Genomic DNA, 22,085 nt, shown 5'->3' with positions numbered 1-22,085 from the left:
ACTTTGTCCCGGTGGACAACAAATCACTGCACCATAGAGGCTCTCCACCAGATGAGGTAGGGTCATTCCACTCGATCTGCAGGGCCTCCGAGCTGTTCAAACTGTTGCCAGAGGAAACCAAAAAGGAGGGCTTCCTATACCAGCATCGAGCATCAAAGAGGAAGACTTTCATGTTAGTACTCTTTGTGGACGACATTTGGGAAGGCCTGGCCCTCATGAAAAACCCATGCATGGATCTACCCAAACGAGACCGGTTGGGGTGAAATACTGGGTGCCAGACTCGGCACCCAAGTGCTTAAGGTCACAACCGTTGCCAGACTCAGTGGTGCCGGCCACCACAAGGAAACATTCAGCCAACCCAGCATCATCGGTCCCTCTTGACAACGAGGGGAAGAGAATCATCTACACAGCGGCATCCACGATCTAAGCGGCTAATGCTCTGGCCATCTTGACCAAGTACAACTGGGAGCTCTGGTACAAGCTGGGCCCTTTCCTGGAATTCCTTCCCGACGACAAGAAAACGGAGGCTCTCGCCCTCTTCCAGGAAGGGGAGGTGGCGTTGGTCCATGCCATTAGGGTGGCAATGGATATCGCAGACATGGACTTCGGACAGATGGGACACAGTGTTTACCTTCATCGGCAGGGCTGATTGGAGGCCACTAACTTTCACCAGCACGTTCATGCAAAGGTACATGCCATTCATCAGCGAAAACCTGTTTGGGAAGGTGGTTGACTAATCCCTTCAAGCCATAAAGATAGACACTGAGGCTGCACGTTCCCATGGCACTCTGCTGCAGCATCGCTAGTCATCTTTTCCCTCCTCCAGGGGAAAGTCGAGCAGATCATCCAAGGGATACTACACATCGTACAGGCAACCTCCCCGATCCGCCACGCAGGAAGCCCACAGGGGTCGCTCCCAGGCCTATGGTAGCAGAGGTCACCGTCGTCGGCAGGGCTTCGGTGTGCAAGCAAGCCTGAACCATCCAAGACGCCGGGCCCCCACTTGTGCACCCCAGTGAGAGGCTGGCTGACTAAGTTTGTCGGCGTGTGGAAGATCACTGACAGATGGGTGCTGGATGCTCTCGCTCAGGGGGTGCCCTCCTGTTCCACTGGATCCCTGTCAGGAGCAGCACACCCTTCAGCTCCTAGAAGTGCAAGCCATGTTACGGAAGGGGACGATACAGCTAGTCCTCAACGACACCAGGGCTCCAGAGTCTATTCCAGATACTTTGTGGTCAGAAAAAAGCCTGTGGGTTAGAGACCCATCCTGGACCTACGCCGTCTGAATAAATACCTAAAGTCCCAAAAATGCAGGATGGTCACGTTGCAACACGTGCTCAGCCAACTGGAGAAAGAGGATTTCTTGACCTCGTTGGACCTAGAGGATGCATACTTCCATGACCCCATCCACAGGAAACATCGGAAGTTCCTACGGTTGGTGGTACTAGGCCAACACTACCAGTTCAAGACCCTACTGTTCGGCTTAAAGTCAGGCTCCAAGGGTGTTCACAAAACACTTGGGCCTGGTGGCGGCCCACCTTCGTCTGCAGGGCTTACTCGGGTACCCGTACCTGGACGATTGGCTGGTACGCGTCCGCTCCTGTGTGCTGGCGGATGAGCACCCGGAGACAGTCGGACTGCTGATGGAGCTGGGATTCTCTGTAAACTATTCGTCCTGCTTAACGCCATCACAGAACACGCTGTTCCTCTGCACCAGACTCAACTCGGCGGCTTGCCTAACATCCCCCTCAGAGGAGAGGCTAGTGGCCATTCAAGTGAAGGTACAGCGACTGTAGTCAGCGAAGATGGCCATGGTTTGGGCCATCAAGTCATTGCTGGGCACGATGTCCTGTATCAACCTCGTCCATCTCAGCAGGTTGCAAATGCGACCCCTATAGGAATTCTTGGATGCATGTTGGATTCAAGTGTCTGGGAGATTTGCGGACAAGATCCACCTCAACAAGGATTTCTGGCAGGCAATAGTGGTGGGGTGTACGCGCCCACCTCTCACAGGGGCGGGATTTCAAACCACTCCATACCAGGAGATGGTCACCATGGACAAATATCTGGAAGGTTGGAGAGCTCACACCGGACGACTACGCCAGAGGTCTGTGGCTTCCGGAGGAGAAAGATCTGCACATTAATATCCTGGAACTATGGGCAGTGCTCTGGGCCCTCGAGTTCTTTCCTCCCGCCTGAGAGGCAAGGTGAAGAGTATCTTCAGACACCACCACATGAGGAAGCAATGGGTATCCGATACCCAGCGCTCTCTAAGGAAGCTCAGGGCTTGTGGCATTGGGCCATCGGACAAGGGATGTTCCAGCAGGCGACAAGAACATCATTGCTGACTTGCTCAGCAGGAAACTGCTCTCATGCCACGAGTGAGAACTTTTTGGCAGGATCAGGTGGCCTGTCTGTTCGTCAAATGGGGCAGATCTCCGATCAACCTTTTGCCACAGCGGCAAACTCAAAATGCCCAAGCAATTTCCCAGCAGATTCCACCGACAGAGGAGCATGGGGATGCTTTCTCCGAACCCGTGGGAAGGCCTGTTACTGTAAATCTCTTCCAGTTTCCACTCATACGTGTGATACTCATCGCCCCGGCGTGGGCGAGGCAGATTTGGTATCCGGACCTACATCGCCCGTCAGTGACTCCTCAAGTTGCTGGTACTTCCGGACCTGCTCACCAGGGAGAAAGGCGCAATCCATCACGACCCATGTTTCACGGTTATGCGCTGCCAGCGGAATGCAGGCAAGTCCTCGCCAAAGCCAGGGTGTCGTTGACACTAAAGTGCTACAGCCATAAGTGGAAGCAGTTTTTTTTACGTGGTGCCGGTTGCAGATTACCCCTCTGAAAATCCCTGCCCCACAACTTCTTCCATACTTGCTTAAATTGGCCAAAGCTGGTCTAGCTCACGCATCCATCAAGGTACACCTGGTGGTCATCTAGCGCTACACCATATCCCCGGGAAGATCCTTGTTGTAGTCCCACAGACTTGTCAAGGAGTTTCTTAAGGGGCTTTTTCGATCTTTCCCGACGGTGAAGGCGTCTGCCCCCAGTATGGGAGCTCAACCTAGTCCTGACAAGACTCATCGGGGCACCTTTTGAACCTATGCATCAAGCCCCACTCTAATTTCTCTCGTGGAAGACTGCGTTCCTTGTGGCCATTACCTCAGCTAGACGAGTGCGTGAGATCCAAGCCATGTCTTGCAAGCAGACGTATCTGACTTTCCACGAATCGAGTGTGGTGCTGCGTACGCACCCCACATTCATGCCGAACGTCCCATCGGAACTCTACTTCAACAAGCCCTTGGTGTTGCCTGTTTTCTTCCGAACCCTTTGTTGCAGGTGGAGAGGACCTTGCATTCGCTGGATGGACTTTGCTTGTGCCTTGAAATTCTACATTTTTTTTTGAAGACTTCTCAATTGTTTGTGAACTTTGGACCTATAAATCAAGAGAAGGCCTCGTCCAAGGCTTCCATTGCAAGATGGCTCTCCGGCTGCATCATGCACGGACATCGGCTGGCTAACCGGCCTCTGCCGGGCCATTTGAAAGCCCAATCCACCAGAGTGGTGGCTGCGACAGCGTTCCTTTCTGGTGTGCCCCTGCTGGATATCTGCAGGGCTCCGACGTGGAGGTCCATGCATAGCTTCACAAGGTTCTACTTTTTTCGACTGGGATTCCAGGGAGGAGTCCAGAGTCGGCCAGGCAGTGCTATGCAACCGGTTCAATTGGGGTGTGTCTATTCCACAGATAAGTGTTAATTGCTCCTGTTGAGCCTTGCCACCTCCAATGGTTTTGTAATGTGTAATGCTGTCAAATCGTTATTCAGGAGTATGTGAATCCATGCCAGACCCCATGCTGGAGAAGGTTTAAGTTACTTACCTGTAACTATTGTTTTCCAGCATGGGTCTGGTGTGGATTCACCCATGCAAACCCTCCCTCCGGCCCTTCTACGGCTCTTCTTGGTCATACTGACACTTTACATGCTTACCAAATCAGTTGATGGCTGCCAGAGGCGGGAGAGTACTGTCATTGGATGGAGGCAGTATGACCCAGACAGTGATTGGTTTAGAGGAGAAATAGTTTTAAAAGTGAAACAGTTTTTTTTACCGAGTATTCCCAGCCTGACGGCGAATATTTATGAGCATGTGAATTCATGCTGGAGAACAATAGTTACAGGTAAGTAACTGAGCCTCTTTTAAATAGATATATTGGTGTTGGCATGTATTCACCAGCTGTCATTGATAGTTTGCTCTTGGAGGAGGAATGAGCTGGTCTCTTTGGATTGCAGGCTTTAGTTTCTTTGAACAATCAAACCGTCGGGAAATGTTATAGCAACTGTGACCTGGCACAAGGTAGTGCTTCAGTGCTTTCACGTTTCAGGTAAAACTATTATTGTGTGGAAAAGGCAGAGTAAATAATGCAGCTGACACTCCAATTCGGGTTCAAACATTCTTTATTCAGAGTGATATTCTCTCAGAAAATAGCCCCTCCAGACTACTGGCATGGTAGTCTGCTCTGCAGAAGAAGGTAGGAATTCTTCTACAGTAAAGAGTTGCTCGCCTTGCATGGTTGGAGTCGCTCGGTCCGCCTTTGTCTGGTTGGAGTCGCTCGGTCCGCCTTGTATGGTTGGAGTCGCTCGGTCCGCCTTGTATGGTTGGAGTCGCCACCTTTTATCTTTTAATAGAAGTGTAAGGGAAGGAAATAGTTTTTGACACAATACCAAGGATAAGGTCAGGAGATCCATGAAAAAGTCCACTGTCCTAAGTTGAGGCAGGTAAACCCCTCTGATTTGGGGATGGTAAGGGTTTCTATCCTTTATTTGACTGAATAAGTCTTTAGCAACAGTCGTGCCTCCCTACTCCTACGCCCTTTCAGCCCAGAGATTTAACCATCAGCAGAGACCTGCACAGATCAAGGGTGCAGTGTTTGACGCTGCTGTGCAAGGTGCTAGAAGCTCCAAGTACAGATCAGGGATGTATCGGCCACTTTTACTCCCTAAATATAGATAAATATTACCGAAAAATAAAAATGGGTATTAAAAATACTCCTAACAAAAAATAGGAAACGGCACGTAGAACCTTGTGCCTCTACCTTCTCTCCCACACAGCTCCATGGTTCGATCTGGACCAGTAGTGCACGTAGTACCACAGGAAGAAACTACCATTATTACGGCATGATTGGAAGATGTAAACATGTATCATTTAATGTACATGAATAACTAGGTGCAAAGAAACAATTGGTACAATAAAGTTTCCGTTTTCCAGTTAAAACATATATTTACTCGCTTGTAAAATACTCCCATTGGGAATTGTATGTACATTTTTACTTCCTGAAACATCATTTTACACCCAGCTTTAAAAAATAGGGTATAAAATACACCCTCTTCCAAATCTTATCTGGAGCACTGCCTAGGACAACGGGTGCTCCTTAATTACCTTGTTCTAAGAAGATTCTATCGTGTTATATTTTCTGATTTGTGGCCTTTGCTCCCCCTTTCTGCACCACGCCTTTGCCCCCCGGGTAACATCTCCACGGCTGTCGAGATGACCAAGAGGAAAGCTACTTCCACTTTATTGCCAAGGGAAGGCCCGAAAAAAGCAATATAAACTGTAAGCCCATCAAAGGCGTTAATGTAAGGCATCAAGAGTAAAACTTGGACAGAGTGGCATTATGGTCATTGTTAAAGACTTTTATTGATAAAATTAAAGTGCCGGTTGGGGAAATCCTGCCTATGCCTAACTCTGAGGGGTTTCCCTTCCTCAACAAAGCTATGGAACGTCTGTCAGAATGGGCAAAACAAAAGGTTCTCCGCCCTGTGCAAAATCCTAACCTGATCCCCGCACACTAAACTCAATATAACGGCAAGGGGTAAATGTTTTTAGCTGATCACCTGCAGCTCCTTTCCAAAGTTCCAACGTGTAAAAGAAACCAACAAAGTTATACGAGTTAGAGGGGTTATTGCCTTCCCCTGGATTTCTATTTTGTCAATTTTCTTCACTTTCACATTACCATACTCCAATCTCAAGGGGGATGACTCTTCCCCGGAGTTTCCTCCTGTTTACACAGTTCATCAACTGAATAAAAACGATTTCTCTTTATCCTTTTGGGTTATACCAGTCCGCTATCTAAAGGGGGTATGGCCCTTTCAGAAGGTTAAGGCTCAATGAGTATGCCTATGCCCCTGGGCTTCCTTAACTTTTCCACAGTTCACAAATGTCAGTTCCACAATTCAGATTTCAGGGTTATGCTTCTTCCCTGAACTTTCTTGGGTTTCCCACAGTTTAGACTTCAGTTTCACAATTCATAGGCGCAGGGGTATGCCCCTACACCTAGCTTTCCAGACTTTACCACAGTTCAGACTTCACCTGCAAAGGGGGAGGGAGACTCACTTCTGCTAGATTCCACACATTTTGGGAACTACTCAATCCCCCACGCCCTCCTGGCCCCTTTCCTAGTTAAGCAGTCTTGATTGTTCCGGGGCCCAGGCTCTCTGTATGCCTGGTTTACTCTCCTGGCAGGACTGCTCAGTTGGTTCAGTATTTGAGTTTGGGTCCCAGATTTGCACTTCTCATCAATAATCGCCTTCTCTTTTATATAGTTCCAAGATTCTTTAATTCTACTTTTCATATATTTGGCCCCTTGGCTCAATTGCCCCAGTGCCCCAGCTCCCTTATTTGGATTTACAAAGTTCATCAATGGTACGCAGCACCTGCTATGAAGCACCCCCGTGGCCTAATCTCGCTCTCTGCGCGCACTTGTTTCCGCCGGCTGCTCCTGCGTTTTCTGCGTCTCACAGTTCTCGCTGTGGCTTGTTTGCTGGCTGTGAGGGTGTCCCGTCTGCTCTCCGGCTCCCGCTTTTCCTCCCATCCATGGCACAAGTGCAGCAAACCTTCCACTTCAATACTTCCTCCGGATGGCACCTCAGCAGCTTCTCCGCTCTGCACTGCATCCTGCTCTTGTTCGGTGTCCCTCTCTCTCAAGGTGTGGTGTTTTTAAATGTCCTGGCACCTGTTAACCTTTTCCAACAACTAGAGCGCAGCGTTTGCTTTCCGGTTCTAGTGATCTTCATTACTCCAGTCCTCTTCCCCATCTCAGTGAATAATGGTAATACACTTGATTGGTAATGACTGGAGATTCTACACCCACACTACAGTATGTAATACAGGAGTAGGGAGGCAAGCAGGTGTTACCTGAGGCTAAAGAAACGGTGAAATGCCTACCTTAACCTAGTGAATCTACTCCGCCTCACTGAGGGTTGTCTTCCCCCATGTGGACCTCCCACAGATAGCCACCCTGAGGGTCATAGTCGGATAGCTTCTGCTTTTCCCTGGCCATCTGAGGGGAAATTTCCCCCAGTGAAGTGGTGACTACCTTGCTAGGTTTGTCACAAAACTTATAACGGAGATAAAAGATCTGCTACATGACATAGATGATATTGATGGCAACAGGCAAGCTTGGCAGGGAGTTTAAATTGAATTGCGCTGCAAGCGTGATAACAGACCTGATTGAGAACGAAGAGGGAGCTAGTGAGAAGCAAGCCATCCAGGGTAGTCTTTGGAATCCTAGTAGTGGTAAGGCATTTGTAACGGACCCACTGGGTGCTTTTGAGGTGTGGAAAAGGGCTTTTCAGCAAGGAGGCAAGAACTACTCTATTCTGGCCGGCGGACCAGGGTTGTATGGCCAATTTCGGAGGGGACACGATTGAAGTTCATGTCCGGTAGAAAGGTCTCCGGGAAAGGCATACTCAGGTGGTCCATGCTGCCTAAACAATTGCCTTGTTGTGGGAAGAAAAGAAGTTGGCTGTCCATACCAGTGACGTTCTACCTGTGGCTGTAACATTTTACCCAGAGATAGATGACCCCGCTGAAGCATCAACAGAGGTTGTACCAGATTCTGTTGAGGCCATGGAGATTGCTACAGACATTCAATTAACATATTTGATATACTGACTGATCCTAAGTGTATTGGCACTTGGGGAAAATGCTGTCTTGGGGAAGCAGTGCAATATCAGAAATGGGATGAGAGATGTCAATTCTGGGCAATGATTATCTGGCCCATAAAACTCTGGGCAGAAGCCTCATAACTGGTATTGATGAACTAGCAAGGGGGAATGAGCAAGTCCTGGGGGCGACGAGCCTCTATGCTGTTCCTACACACTTAGTTGCTACCCCCATGTTGTGGATGTCATTGCCACAAGGGGAAGATATAAATTTGATAATGACTGAATTGGGCAAGTTGAATACTGTGAACATGATTCTCGAGGATGGGAACGCTAACACATGCTTTCCTGCACTCCCCACCCCCACATGGTTATAGAGAGGTGAGTTTAACTGACCCATTACAAACTTTGGCATCAAACAAGGCAGTCACCAGTCTCAATGGTCCTCCAGGAGAAGGAGGCCCCCGTTCACAGTGAAAGATCTTTTTACTGAAAGGTCGATATAGAAAGACTGCTCTGTGACCGCACAGAGTGATCTTTCTAAATCGAACTCCCACCCCTGACGCACACGAGTGCACGCAGGGGCTGACGGGCTCTGCGGGACCAGCAAGCGGAGGGTGAGGAGAACGGGTACGTGTGTGTTGTATGTATTTTGGTTTAGCAGGCTTCAAGAGAAAAAGACCTTTAATGCCGGTTTTCCGATGAAAAAAGAAAATTGGTCACAGTGAATCAGTCTTTGTCTCTTGAGACCTTTAAAAAAAAAGGTCATTTCACATAGAACTGGAGGCCCCTCATCAACTAGGGCTGCACTAATGGTGAATTAGGCCAGCCATTACTGGAAAGGGGCTTGGGGGGGGGGGCGGGGTGTTGGATATAACTGAAAGCATTGACGGATATGACATTAGCAGACTAGTGGTCCTAATAAGTACCAGCCAATTAACAGACTGCAACCTGGTCCCAATGGGAATGCCCCAACTCTGTATCGGAGCAGACAGTCAAGGGGGGTGCAAAACTAAATCTATATGCATAATGTACCCAGGTTGGCACCAAGGAGCTTTGAAAGCAAAGAATAATTGCTAAACAAGACTATACACTGGCCTACACTACACCTGGGGATGTATTTCTGTTATTAGAGAGGACATTGTCCAGTGCACGCATGGGCAGATTCCATCCGGTTTGGTTGAATATATCCAGCTGGCTTTTCACAAGAGTTCGATGGTGGAGGACCTATTATCTATCGAGCTACAGTTCCCCCCCCCCTAAAAGACTCAAAGATCACGCTCTGACCACATTTTTTCATATCTGAAGCATTGTGAGGAAGACTGGGGATGGAACAAACTGTGGACCATCCCTGTACTCCTTCCCCCCCCCCCTCCCCTGCCAACTCATGATCTGGGTTTGGAGGGTGTGAACTAACATCCAAATCCACAGCGACACCACACTGCCCACATCGCCCATAGCCTGCCACATCTTATCATGGAACATTTGCAGGTATTAGAAAGCACCACGAGGTTCCCACTTGGAAAGATTTTATCTATGGCTTCGACCGAATTTGCCTACAAGAGACCTGGGCTACCGAGATGAGATACATGGTTATAGTGCTTATTCAATCCCAGCAGACCAAGGACCCAGAGGAAGGCAGAGGAGTGTCGTCCTGATCTGGGTGGGCTCCAGTTTAAATTGGTCCATTGTAAATTGTCCCACCGGCAGCTCGGATTTGCAACATCTCGCAGTGACTACTCCTGAAGACAATCCATCTATTTAACATCTATGCCCGGCCATCTGGAGAGGTGCCATTAAAAACCCTATCCATGATGCTGGATATAGTTTATTCCAGGGCATTTATTACAAGGACTCTTTACTTGTTTTAGTTGTGGGCGATTTAAATTTACAACACAAACCCACTCAAAAGCTTGAACTGTGGGACAAACAGGATTGTGCATGGGGGATTCCAGCACTTGGATCGGATTGGCCCCAAAGATTCCATCCGCAGGCTGATGGCACTGCACGTATCTTGTACGATTTGAACTGAGCCTGCAATGGCAGGATTAAATCTGATCAGCCGGCTTAAAACACTTTATTTTCAGAACCGCAAATCTAAAATAGATTTCATCATTGCTGGGGACTGGGCTTTTGTAAACACATTTGATGTTTTAAATCAATACGAGAGCGATCATAAACCGCTCCCGAGTAGCATCCGCCTATTAAACCATGGTAGCAACAGCACCAAGGGCGGTTGGTGGAAGTAGAAGGGGCAGGCTTTGCCAGGAGTAGTGTGAAGTGGTCCGATGTTGAAAGAAGGAACTGCAAACCAGACCTTTATTGTAACATTCTGAATAGTATAGAAGCAATATGCAGCAGTGAGAACTGTGAACAGAGAAAACTGGAGAATTCCAAGGCCATAACGCTAAGCAAAAGTTGGCTTGTTCGATGAAGTGTACATTAGCCAAGGAAGGTCTCCTATCTTATTTAAAGGAGAAGTCAATGATGGACAAAATATTGCACCAAACCTGAAGAGCCTCCTACAAAACTATAAGCAGAAAAAGGCCTCCTTCAACATAATAGATGGGATGACCTGTTGAATGGATGCAATGGTGGCGACTCCAGCTCTTTCTGGAGATTGGTGGTGGGTAAACATCTGAATCTAGCGACCTTCGGTGCAGCATTGCCAGAGACACCTGGCGGAAACATTTTTAAAAGCTTAAAGCGACCACCTTAAATCCCACTTAAAAGATCTAGTCAGCAGGGGTTTGCCTATGGCAGTGGAGCCTTATGACATCTCTATGAAGGAGGTAGAGCGGGGAATATCTACTGATAAAATCCCAGTAGATCTTTATAAAGACTAAATACGATATGGGTGTTCAACGCAGTGATACAGCTGAGAAGCAGAGATAGTTCTGATCTTTAAGAAGGGTGACCGGGATCTGCCCAGGAACTATTGCCCTATCTGTATGCTTGATGGAGCTGGTATGATCTATGCCAAAGTAGTCCTGGAGCGTTTGCAAGAATGGGCTGACCCAACCAGAAGTATGTCATCTTCAAGCTGGATTCCAACAGGGCACCAGTACAATAGACAAGAGTTTCTGGCTTGAACAGGTCTTGAAAAAAATACACCATTCTCAATAAAGCCAAGGTAGACAAAGTCTTTGTTCTCAGGACCACCTTTGATTGTGTACCTAGGAACCACCTTTGGCGGGTACTTAATGGATGTTGGACCTATGCACAGCATGTGAATCTAAGCAGATACAACCATCAGAAATGCTTTTGCGGTCATAATGCATTAATGCATTGTCATATGTGTGTGTATGTATGTTTTTTTTTATTTTGTATCCATCTGCAATGCTTACCCGTGCCATATGGCTCTTCATGCCATAGTTCTACGTAAACTTCAGCAGTTCATTGTTCTTAAACTTTCTACACTATCTGCATTCTAGCTGCTAATATTAGCGACACCCACTTCTGAAATCATATGGGTGACGGGAAACAGTGCATGTCTTTTCAATATTGTCTGCAATGACGTCATTCACATCGTGGCAAATCTCTCATAATTACAGGAACTTAATTTCCCATGGGAGTGGATTAAATGTATGCCATCTCAACAGTATGAATCTTACATGCTTCAGCCCTACACGTATGGCACTTAATTTAAGGTCTCGGCCTCGGCTGTTGATCGGGACACCAGTAATGTTGCTGCGCAATCTCGACGCTCCAACTCAAAGTAGCTGGAATAGAATGCATTGTTATTTAGGTAAAGCAAACCATCATGCAACATCATCTATATTCATTGAATTAACTTCAAACTAGGACTGAAGTGGGAATTACTGTGCATAGTACGGGTACACCTGCTGGTACAATATAATAAAAGGCCAAATGTATGTATGTATGTATGTTTGTTTGCAGTCATGTGCAGTTGAGATTGCCAACTTCGCCTATTGTCAATGCTAGAGGGAGATGTTGCCTTAGGAAACATAAGGCCAGATGTTTGTACACTGTGAAAATGTCTCTCTTCACGCACTTTGGCCCGTGTACATGGTCTTTCACACTAGTGCATTAATGGAGTAATAGAGAAACTGATGGCGCATTGTCTAGATCTACCCAAAATGGGCAAAGATACATTTCCGGAACTCTTTGTCGTTGACGACGCAGAATTACTAGCTACATCCCGAATGGGTCTTAAGCATTCTCTGGCTACCTTCATTGGCAACTGTTAAGAGCTGAGTCTGGAGCTAAACAAAGACAAAAAGTCTTCAGGCCTAGCATAGCTAGGCGCACAAAATTAAATATCGAATTCAACGGTATTGAACTCTAAACAGGTATCAGCTTGGCACTATTTCGGCATTAAGTTCTCTGAATATGGACGTCTTTGCACTCAAGTTACCAAAACTACAGCAACTTTGGAAAAGTATAGTGGAGGAATTAGGAAATTCCATCTAAGCCATGGTGGGGCGCAATTACCCAAGCGCTCCAGATCTATAGACTTCAAGCTTTTACTTCATCTTCCTAGGGAGCCGAGAGCTGGGGGGGCACGCAAGCCAAGATGCTGGGTACTGTTAAAAACAAGTTATGAAACTGCTACTTATGCAACCGATTGGTACACCAAGCACTAGCCTGCGCATGGAATCCAACCTCCAACCGGTAGACCTTACGAGGCTTAAACCCTTACTCTATTAGGTAAGAGTCTGGACCTCCCTAACCTTAGTTAGGTTTAGAGATGTATTATCCTTTGTGATGTCCTTGGAAGGATAGAGGTCGCTCCCAAGTCATGGCTATTGAAACTGAACCTGGAAAACCTGTGGGGGTCACTAGAGGCCATGACTTGGGAATCCAGAGAGTTGGTCAAAAAAGCTTGTACAGACGGGTCTAAATGTTCATGGAGGCAGTGTGGTAACCTCGCTACTGATCAGCTCTTATGAAGGACCAAACACAACGTTGGCTTTGAAGACTTTTTGGACAAACAAACCCATGCTTTGATCGTGCACTATACATAGAACTCTGAACGAACACCTTGAGAGTGGCGAGCTTCAAGAAGCTGGCATGGGTCAAATGGCACAGCATGCCTGGTATGTGGAGACAAGGATGAGGCCCTTGTCAGTTTTTGATATTGTGTTGGATATAAGGACTTAAGAGTCAGATGTCCATTTCCGACATTTAGACTGGCGGGCATCCAACAACTGTTAAAAAAAAAAAAAATCCAGCGACCGAACTACAGTGCACCATGTTGCTACATTTCTCCCTAGGGCGTGGCTGGGGAGGTCTAGTTCAAATACCAACCCTGCTCCTTTGGCAGCTTGCCCCCCGGCTTGATTGTGATCCCGTAATCATTTTCATCTGCAGTTTTTTTTGTCATTTTTTACTTGAAGCATTCTAGGATGTTCTTTGGACATATAGTTTTTAAGATCTACATTTTATACTGTTTTAGTGGCTATACATCGGTCAAGGGTTTGTATGATTGAAGGAATAATTGGCTACTTAAGTTGTATTTAGATCATCCATTATTTTACTCTGCATTTGCACTTTAATCTAGTTTTTGGTGATATTGTAATGTCTTATTTGGATTTTACTGGTCTCCAAAGGGCTACTACATAGCCTTTGTTTTAAATCCTATGTCTTGTATGTAGTGTTTTTATATAGTGTTTTTATCTGGCTTTAGGCCCTCTAGAGTACACAGTGATGATGGTGATGAATGGATGGTTCCGTGAGTAAGGCAATGTTACTCCTTAAAGTAATACCAGCATTCAGCTAAGAGGCTTAAACACATTATGCGTACACTAGTTCCTGATTTTTCACTTTGTCTGAAATCATGACCTGCAGGCTAGATGACAATTATTGTGAGGACATGGTAGGCCAAAGCAGGACTGCGTTGCACGAAGGATACATTCCCTATCCTCTGAATGTTAATGCATTTTAAGTACTTTTGACTGTTTCAAGTAAGTAAAAATGTTAGATGAGGATTAGCAGAGCACCATGATGAGTACTTGTTTTTGCTTTTTTTTCTGCAGTTGATAAAAATGGCGATGTATGCATTTCCATTCTTCATGAGCCAGGGGAAGATAAGTATGGCTATGAAAAACCTGAGGAGCGTTGGCTTCCCATTCATACGGTGGAAACCATAATGATTAGTGTAATTTCTATGCTGGCAGATCCCAATGGTGACTCACCGGCTAATGTTGATGCAGCGGTAAGTAGATGATCTAATCCCCATTTTTACTTTTTTAAATTAAAATCGTATTCACTATTAAAGAAAACTGTCCAGTACTCTGTGCATAATTTGTTAACATTACCTATAGCAACCCTTAATCCCGGTTTCCACTTAGTGTGCATGGTGCTCTAATGCCTCCTAGTTTCCCTTGTGAAATTGGATATGGGCTGTATGACAGCACATCGTAATCCCTTAATTGATCTCATTTTGTATGTTCTGACTTGAAAGAATATCATTAAAAAGCTTAAGGAATGACCATTATGGCACATCCACTGATTATGCAAGATATAAGGATTTGACAATCCAGCTCAAGTGTCTTCAGAAAATTAAAAGAATTCATGTTGTCTCCATAAAACTCATAGCGATCTGCAGTTGTATCCTGATCTTGCAGTGCTTTAAAAATCAGGGAAAAAGAGAATCCTCTGCATGCATCATAAGCAGCAAAATGCATTTTGATTTGTTGACTCAAGGGTGCAGCACTATTTCATACAAAACTGCACCCTGAAAGTGCACAGGTGTACTATAAGAAAGAAAACTAGTTTAGCTAATACTTGGGGCCTCATTACTAGGTTGACAGTGCAGGAAACAAATGGTGATAATTTAGTTACTGGCACTTTTTCTGCACCGCCAAATTATAATTTTTGGTGGATTTCCACTGGTGGTATTGGTGCACTGTAAATCTTATTTCGAAGGGATTGTGTCCTCCGACGTATTCCTTATCTTGGATATCTCTTTCCAGCTTTGCTGGCCTCGGAAAATGTTTTCTCTAGCGGGCGCTGCGCGTCGACGTCCGCCGAGTCGATGTCCCTCGACAGCTGCCGTATCGACGTCATCCTGCCTATAAAGGCCACGCGCAGCGTCCGTTGCTCAGTTACGTTTTTCCGTGCTTACTCAGTGCCTCGGAATATCGTTGCTCAGTTTTCGTAGAGAATTAATCCAATTTCCTCGAGATATTCGATCCATACTCGATGGCTTCCTCGTCGGAACCGACGACCCCTCGGTCCGGCTTTAAAAAATGCCGAGACTGTGGAAAAAAGATGTCGCTGACTGACCCTCACAGGGTTTGTCTGTGGTGTTTGGGAGCTGAACACCATTGTTCGGAGTGCGAGGACTGTATGTCCATGACAGCTAAGGTCCCGAAGGAGCGTAGGGGGAAGCTGGAAAAAGGTAAGACTTCTAAAGCTTCTTCTTCCTCGACGAAGTCGAGTCATTCGTCTCCTCGTCACCATTCGCGCTCCAGGTCTCGAAGCGGGTCCCATCACTCCTCGAGATCGAAGCACTCGAAAAGGAGACGCCGAAGATCCCCTTCTTCGTCCTCTTCCTCTGTTTCATCTAAGAGAATCCCTTGCCACACGAAACATAGTTCCCGGGCTGAATGGGAAGAATTCCGAAAAAATATGATGAGCGTCTTCGAGAAAGCGGCCTCAACCCCCTTGAAGACTGCCGAGAGCGATGCTCTGGTCGAAAGACCCGAAGGTCTAAAACACTGCGAGTCGCAGTACCCGGCGAAGGAAGCTTCTCGAGCGCGTCACGAGCCCTCAAGTAAAGCAAAGACCTCGAATCCTTCTTCGAAGGTTCCGTCGACGCCGAGGTCGGTGTCTTCGACGCCGTTGTCGAAGAGACCTTCGACACACGGGTCTGTCGACTCGACGCCATCCTGGACAACGGTGTCGACGCCAAGGAAAGTCACGGTTGCGGCGCACCCAGTGGCTATTCCCAGGTCTTCGATGACGATGTCGTTGAGATTGTCGACATCCTCGAGCAGAATTCCAATTCTATCGAGGACCTCGAGGCCTCCACCTTTGTTTTCGACGCCACGTTCGAAGCCTTCGGCGTCGACGACATCGACGCTTTCGAGGCCGATTACAAGTTTGGCACCCTCTGCCTTGGAGATGGGTTTCACACCCTTTGTGAGTTCAGACCAATTGAGAACAATGTCCTCAATTATGGAAGAGGGAGAACTATCTGACCAAGAAGAGACATTTGAGTTGCAGGGATCTGCAACCCCAGTTCAAGAGGAGTTATCCTCAGAGGAACGCAGATAAAAGGAACTCCATGACTCCTTACATGAGGCAAGTGGTTTAGACCCTTCCCCTGGGGTGGAGTTCGCTAGGCCAGACCCGGGGGAGCATGCTGAAACCCCTTATAGAGCCTTAATGGCCAGGATCACAGAATTTATGGGGTGGTCAACACCTTCACAGGCTTTCCAACAGGATGACCTCACGGATATTCTTGATAAAGGTCCACAGGAGGATTCTGTAGTACCTTTTCATAAAGCTCTTCAAAGGAAAATCATGACGAACTGGGAAACCCCAGATGTCGTCCCGGCAGTAAATAAAAAACTGTCTACTAAATACAGGGTATCTTCTGCAGACCCAGAGTTTTTGTCCAAACACCCATCCCCAGAAAGTCTGGTGGTACAGGCAGCATCTTCTACTGACATCAAGACTGCTTACCCTACCGTCCCACAGGACAGGGACGATAAAAAATACGATGCTATGGCTAAGAAAGTCTTTTCAGCATGTAGCATGGCGTTAAAATCTATTAATGCTACTTGTACCCTTGCTAGATTTAGCCATACACTTTGGGAGTGTGCTTCTACAGCGGCTGACTGCATCCCGGAGGGAGAAGAAAGGGAGGCGTTCCTAAATATCATACAGGACGGTAAAGACGCTATGTGCGAATCCCTCCAGACGGGCATTGATTCGGCTGACAGTATCAGCAGAGCAATGGCGGCAAGTACAACAACCAGGAGATTCGCTTGGTTGAGAAAGTCTGGTTTTGCCCCAGATGTGCAAGCCAAGCTCTTGAACATGCCATTTGATGGCTCTTCTTTGTTTGGGAAAAAGGCGGATGACAGTTTAGAAAAACTGCAAACATCAAAGGCAGCAGCAAAATCCCTAGGATCTGCAATCCGTCAGACACCTTTTCGTACCACAGGAACCTCTGCGAGAGGCAAGTCCTTTCGCTTCTACTCCGCATTCGGAAGAGGTAGAGGACGACCGGCTCAAAGGGGACAAAGAAGAACTACCCGAGGTGGACGGGGTAGATATTCAAAAGCCGCAGCAACAGCAGGTGCCTCTTTACCATCGGCATCTGCATCAGCTGCCCCAAAACCACTCTGAGGACTTCCCTCACAAGACACCTGTAGGAGGCAGGTTAACTCAACATCTGGTGGAATGGCAGGCTATCACGTCAGATGCTTGGGCATTGGAGACAGTTGCACAAGGTTACTGCCTGCCTCTCCTACGCATACCTCAGAGTCATCCACCGGGGATCAGCTCTCAAAAAGCTCCAGATCCGCTCCTCTTGCAGGAAATTTTAGACCTGCTAGAGAAAGGTGCCATAGAACCGGTACCTGTAGCGGAGAGGAACAGGGGCTGGTACTCCCCTTACTTTCTCATTCCAAAGAAAGACGGAGGACTGAGACCCATCTTGGATTTGCGAGAATTGAACAAATTCCTCAGGAAAGACAAATTCAAGATGATAACTCTTTCTCCAGCATGGGGTCTGGCATGGATTCACATGCTCATGAATATTCCCCGTCGTCAGGCTGGGAATCCTCGGTAAAGAAAAAAACCAGTATCAGTTTTGTTTCTGATCTGTCTTTCGTAGTAGTAACCAATCACTGATCTCTGCGTCATACTGACCACAGCCAATGACTGCCCTCTACCTACGCCCCGCCTCTGGCAGCCATCTTCAGATTTTTACCGCACGTTTAAGTGTTGGGATCCTCGTGCTATTGCTCTCGAGCGTTAGTGATATTTTTTCACGTTTTTTCTCAAAAACTTATTTTTCGGTCAAAAAGAGCCTCAAGCTCCACCGTTTCTTCATCCGATTAACGGGGACCCGTGTCGGATTCGTCTACGCCCCTCAAGGGTGAAGATTTCGTCGAGCCACGCTTTTGGAGGACTCCAGAAGTTTCTCAGGCCCATCTCGGACATGGCCCAGGAGAAGGGAAGCTCGACGCCCGGAAAGCTGTTTAGGGTCTGCCCTGGATGCCAGCTTCAGAATGTCTTTAAGGAGGACGAACACTCCTTTTGTCTTTACTGCCTACATGAGGACAAGACGCACGTGGAAAAGGACTGTGCGTATTGCGGCAATATGTCGGAGCGGACCATGAAGGACCGCCATCAACGTCTTGCCAACTGGCTGGAAGGGAAGAGCCCGTCAGGCGAGAAGAAGAAGAAATCCGAGCGGTCTTCTAAGACCTTTGAGGACGCCCCGGCGACGGGGGTCCAACACAAGGCCAAGCACCGCGAGTCCGCTGGCACCGGGAGCGCCGAACGGTCGGGCTCTACGGGCGCCAGGCAGGGCGAATCCTCCCCGGCACCATCAACCACGAGCCAACGCTCTGGTTCGGGTAAGAGGAAGGCCGAGCACCCGGCGAAGCTCCTGAAGAGGCCCCGGTCGAGCTCGAAGGCCCCATCGGAGGGAGAGTGAGGCAGTGTCCCTCCCCCCCAAGGAGAAGGCGGTGAGCGCACCTAAGGTGGTGAAAGCCTTAATCCATACGGCCAAGGCCTCTATCGAGACAGTCGCGGCGGCCCTGGCTCAGCCTGTGGAGGCTACACCAGTGGTGGCGACCTCGGGGCTCAGAGTCTCCCTGCCACCGCGGAGGGAGTCCTCTTTTATGCCCATCGACAGGACCCCTGTGAAACCTCCGACGGAGAAGAAAAAGGGGGGGCAGGAGGTCGTCGTGGATTCGGCCTCAACCTCTGAGGAAGAGCTGATCGAGGTCTTAAGCCACGGCGTTGGCGTGGAAGACCAGCCCGTCGGGAGGGATCCTGACGTAGGAGACGATGATAACGTCGAGGGTGCCGACGGGGCCCCTGACCGCCTGTCTGACTCCCCTCAACCAGCGCGGCAAGACAACTCGGCGGCCATTTTGTTGGCTATACAGTCCTTATGCTCGGAGATAAGGACGAGACTGCCGTTACCACCAGCGGAGGAACCGCTCCCGAACGGGGACCCGGAGCCAGGCCCTTCTGGGAGCCCTCCCCCTTAGAGAAGGATTCATCCTCCACCTCCTTTTCAGCCATCGCGCCCTGGTCAGCCCTCCTCCCCGTCCACGACTCATGGGGATGATACGGGGACTGACACGGCCGCGACGGGTACGGACGACGAGGTTTACGACGAGGATCTGCTGTCGTCACCTCCCACCCGGGCTTCCCCGCCCGACGAGATTGGATCGTTTCACTCCATGATCGCCAGGGAATCCGAGCTCTTCCAGCTCTGCCCGGAAGAGAAGAAGGAAGGTTTCCTTTATCAACGGCGCGAGGCCAAGAGGAAGACGGTCCTCTCCGTGCCTCTACTGGACGATATTTGGGATGAGGGCCTCGCCCTCCTCAAGAACCCATCCACGACGCCGGCTAGAAGGGATTGGTACGAGAAGTAGTACCGGGTCCCGGATGCGGCCCCCTTGTGCCTCCGGGCGCAGCCGACCCCGGACTCCGTCGTTTCCGCGGCAGCCAGGAAGAAAGCGGGGTCGGGGGGTGCAACCTCTACGTCGACTTCCCCGCCGGACGGCGAGGGAAAGAAATTGGATACGATGGGACGCAGGGTCATCTCGTCTGCAGCGACGACGATTAAGGCGCCCAATGCCTTGGCTATCGTAGCCCGCTACGACAGGGAGCTGTGGTACAAACTGGCCCCCCTGCTGGACTTCCTACCGGACGACAAGAGGGCGGATGCCCTAGAGATCTTGCAGGAAGGAGTGGTGGCGTCGGACCACGCCATTACGATTGTGACGGACATCGCTGACACTCGATTTCGCCAGTTGGGCAACGGCGTGTGCCTTAGGCGGCGTGGATGGCTCAAGGCTACTGACTTCCGTCAAGACGTGCAGACCAGAGTCTTGGACATGCCGTGCGATGGAAACAACCTGTTTGGGAAAACAGTGGACGATTCCCTTCAAGCCATCAAAGCAGACACGGAGACGGCCCGGGCTCTTGGGGTTCTCCAGCAACGGCGGCCGCCCTTTCGGAGCGGCAGAGGCAAACAGGGTGCCTCCAAAGGTTCCGGCGGCGGATTTTCCACCTACCGTCAAGCAGCCCGTTCGTCGTCGCAGGAAGCTTACAGGGGACGAGGCAGGTCAGGCGGACCCCGCCGTCGTCGTCAATGCGGTCAAGCCGGCAAAGCCTTGTCGAAGCAGGACTGAACCGGCCGTGGGGTCGGGCCCCCACCGAAGCACCCCGGTGGGAGGCCGGCTGGCGAGCTTCGTCAGCGTGTGGGAGTCCATCTCCACCGACCGTTGGGTGCTGGACGCCCTAGCCCAGGGTCACGCGCTCGAGTTTCAAAAAAGGTGCCCGCGCGTCCCCCCTTTGGCCAGGAAAAAACATCACGTCCCTCAACTTCTCTTGGAGGTAAAGGCGATGCTCAGGAAGGGCGCCATCGAGCTCGTCCCAAACAGGCTTCGGGGCTCCGGAGTTTACTCAAGATACTTCCTCGTGAAGAAGAAGACGGGAGGATGGCGTCCCATCCTGGACCTACGACGACTGAACAAATTCATCAAGGCACAGAAGTTCCGGATGGTCACCCTCCAACACGTCCTGGGTCAGCTGGAGGAGGGCGATTTCCTGTCGTCGTTGGATTTGGAGGATGCCTACTTCCATATTCCCATCCTAAAGGGACACCGAAAGTTTCTCAGGTTCGTGGTCCAAGGGCGTCACTATCAGTTCAGAGCCCTTCCCTTCGGACTAAGGTCGGCACCCAGGGTGTTCACCAAGTGCCTCGCACCGGTGGCGGTGCAGCTGCGCCGAGAGGGGATCCACGTCTACCCCTACCTGGACGACTGGCTCATCCGAGCCAAGACGAGGGAGCTTGCCGCGGAGCACAAGGCAAGGACCGTCCAACTTCTCACAGACCTGGGATTCTCCATAAACTACGCCAAGTCCCACCTGGTGCCCGCGCAAGACGCACTGTTTCTAGGAGCGAAGCTCGACACAGTGTCGCTTCTGGCCTCTCCGTCGGAGGAAAGGACGAGGGCCATTCTGGGCAAGGTGCAGCGGATGCTGGTTGCGGACGCGGCCAGAGTGAGGTCCATCAAGTCCCTCCTCGGAATGATGTCTTCTTGCATTTACCTCATCCCCCTGTGCAGGCTCCGGATGCGCTCGTTGCAGGAGTTCCTGGATGCGCGCTGGATCCAGACGACGGGCAGCTTCGAGGAGAGGATCACACTCGACGAGAGTTTCCGACGAGCGATCCAGTGGTGGGGCACCCGCGCACATCTGACGGCGGGCATAGACTTCCAGACCCCCAGCCACCAGGAGACAGTGACCACGGATGCCTCCCTGGAAGGGTGGGGAGCGCACACCGAAAATCTGCACGCGAGAGGCCTTTGGCTCCCGACGGAGAAGTCCCTCCATATCAATGTCCTGGAGCTCCGTGCAGTGTTTTGGGCCCCCAGGTCCTTCCTTCCGTCCCTCAAGGGCAAGGTGGTGAGGATCTTCACCGACAACACCACCACCATGTTCTACATCAGGAAACAGGGCGGAACCAGGTCCCCAGCCCTGTCCAGGGAGGCGCAGGATCTGTGGCATTGGGCCGTCGCCCAAAGGATGTTTCTGGTGCCGTTTCATCTGGCAGGGATAAAAAAACACCATCGCAGACTCACTCAGCAGGGAGCTGCGCTCGTGCCACGAGTGGGAACTACGACAGGATCTAGTGGACCGCCTCTTCCGATGGTGGGGCACACCCCAGATCGATCTGTTCGCGACGGCGACGAACTCCAAGTGCCGGAGGTTCGCCAGCAGGTTTCCCCAGCCGAGGAGCATGGGCGATGCTTTCTCGTTCCCCTGGGAGGACCTGTTTCTATACGTGTTCCCTCCATTGCCATTGCTGATCCGGCTCATAAACCAGCTCAAGAGGTCACGGTGCAGGATGTTCCTCGTCGCACCTGCGTGGCCGAGGCAGATATGGTTCCCGGACCTTCTGGACTTGT

General features: G+C 49.6%; 1 protein-coding gene across 3 annotated transcripts in view; it reads left to right on the top strand.

Annotated features, from left to right (window-relative positions):
* UBE2G1 (ubiquitin conjugating enzyme E2 G1) overlaps positions 1 to 22,085 on the top strand; it is a 506,298-nt gene that overhangs the window by 367,866 nt on the left and 116,347 nt on the right. For all 3 annotated transcript variants that reach the window (XM_069614725.1, XM_069614726.1, XM_069614727.1), the window contains one exon: positions 13,947 to 14,125. In XM_069614725.1, coding sequence (XP_069470826.1) covers positions 13,947 to 14,125 — 179 coding nt within the window. The remainder of the gene's footprint in view (positions 1 to 13,946; positions 14,126 to 22,085) is intronic.

This window comes from Ambystoma mexicanum, chromosome 9, assembly GCF_040938575.1.
Source record: "Ambystoma mexicanum isolate Mex_15411 chromosome 9, UKY_AmexF1_1, whole genome shotgun sequence".
In the NCBI taxonomy this organism is placed as follows: domain Eukaryota; kingdom Metazoa; phylum Chordata; class Amphibia; order Caudata; family Ambystomatidae; genus Ambystoma; species Ambystoma mexicanum.
This window is presented reverse-complemented; position numbering and strand designations above follow the sequence as displayed.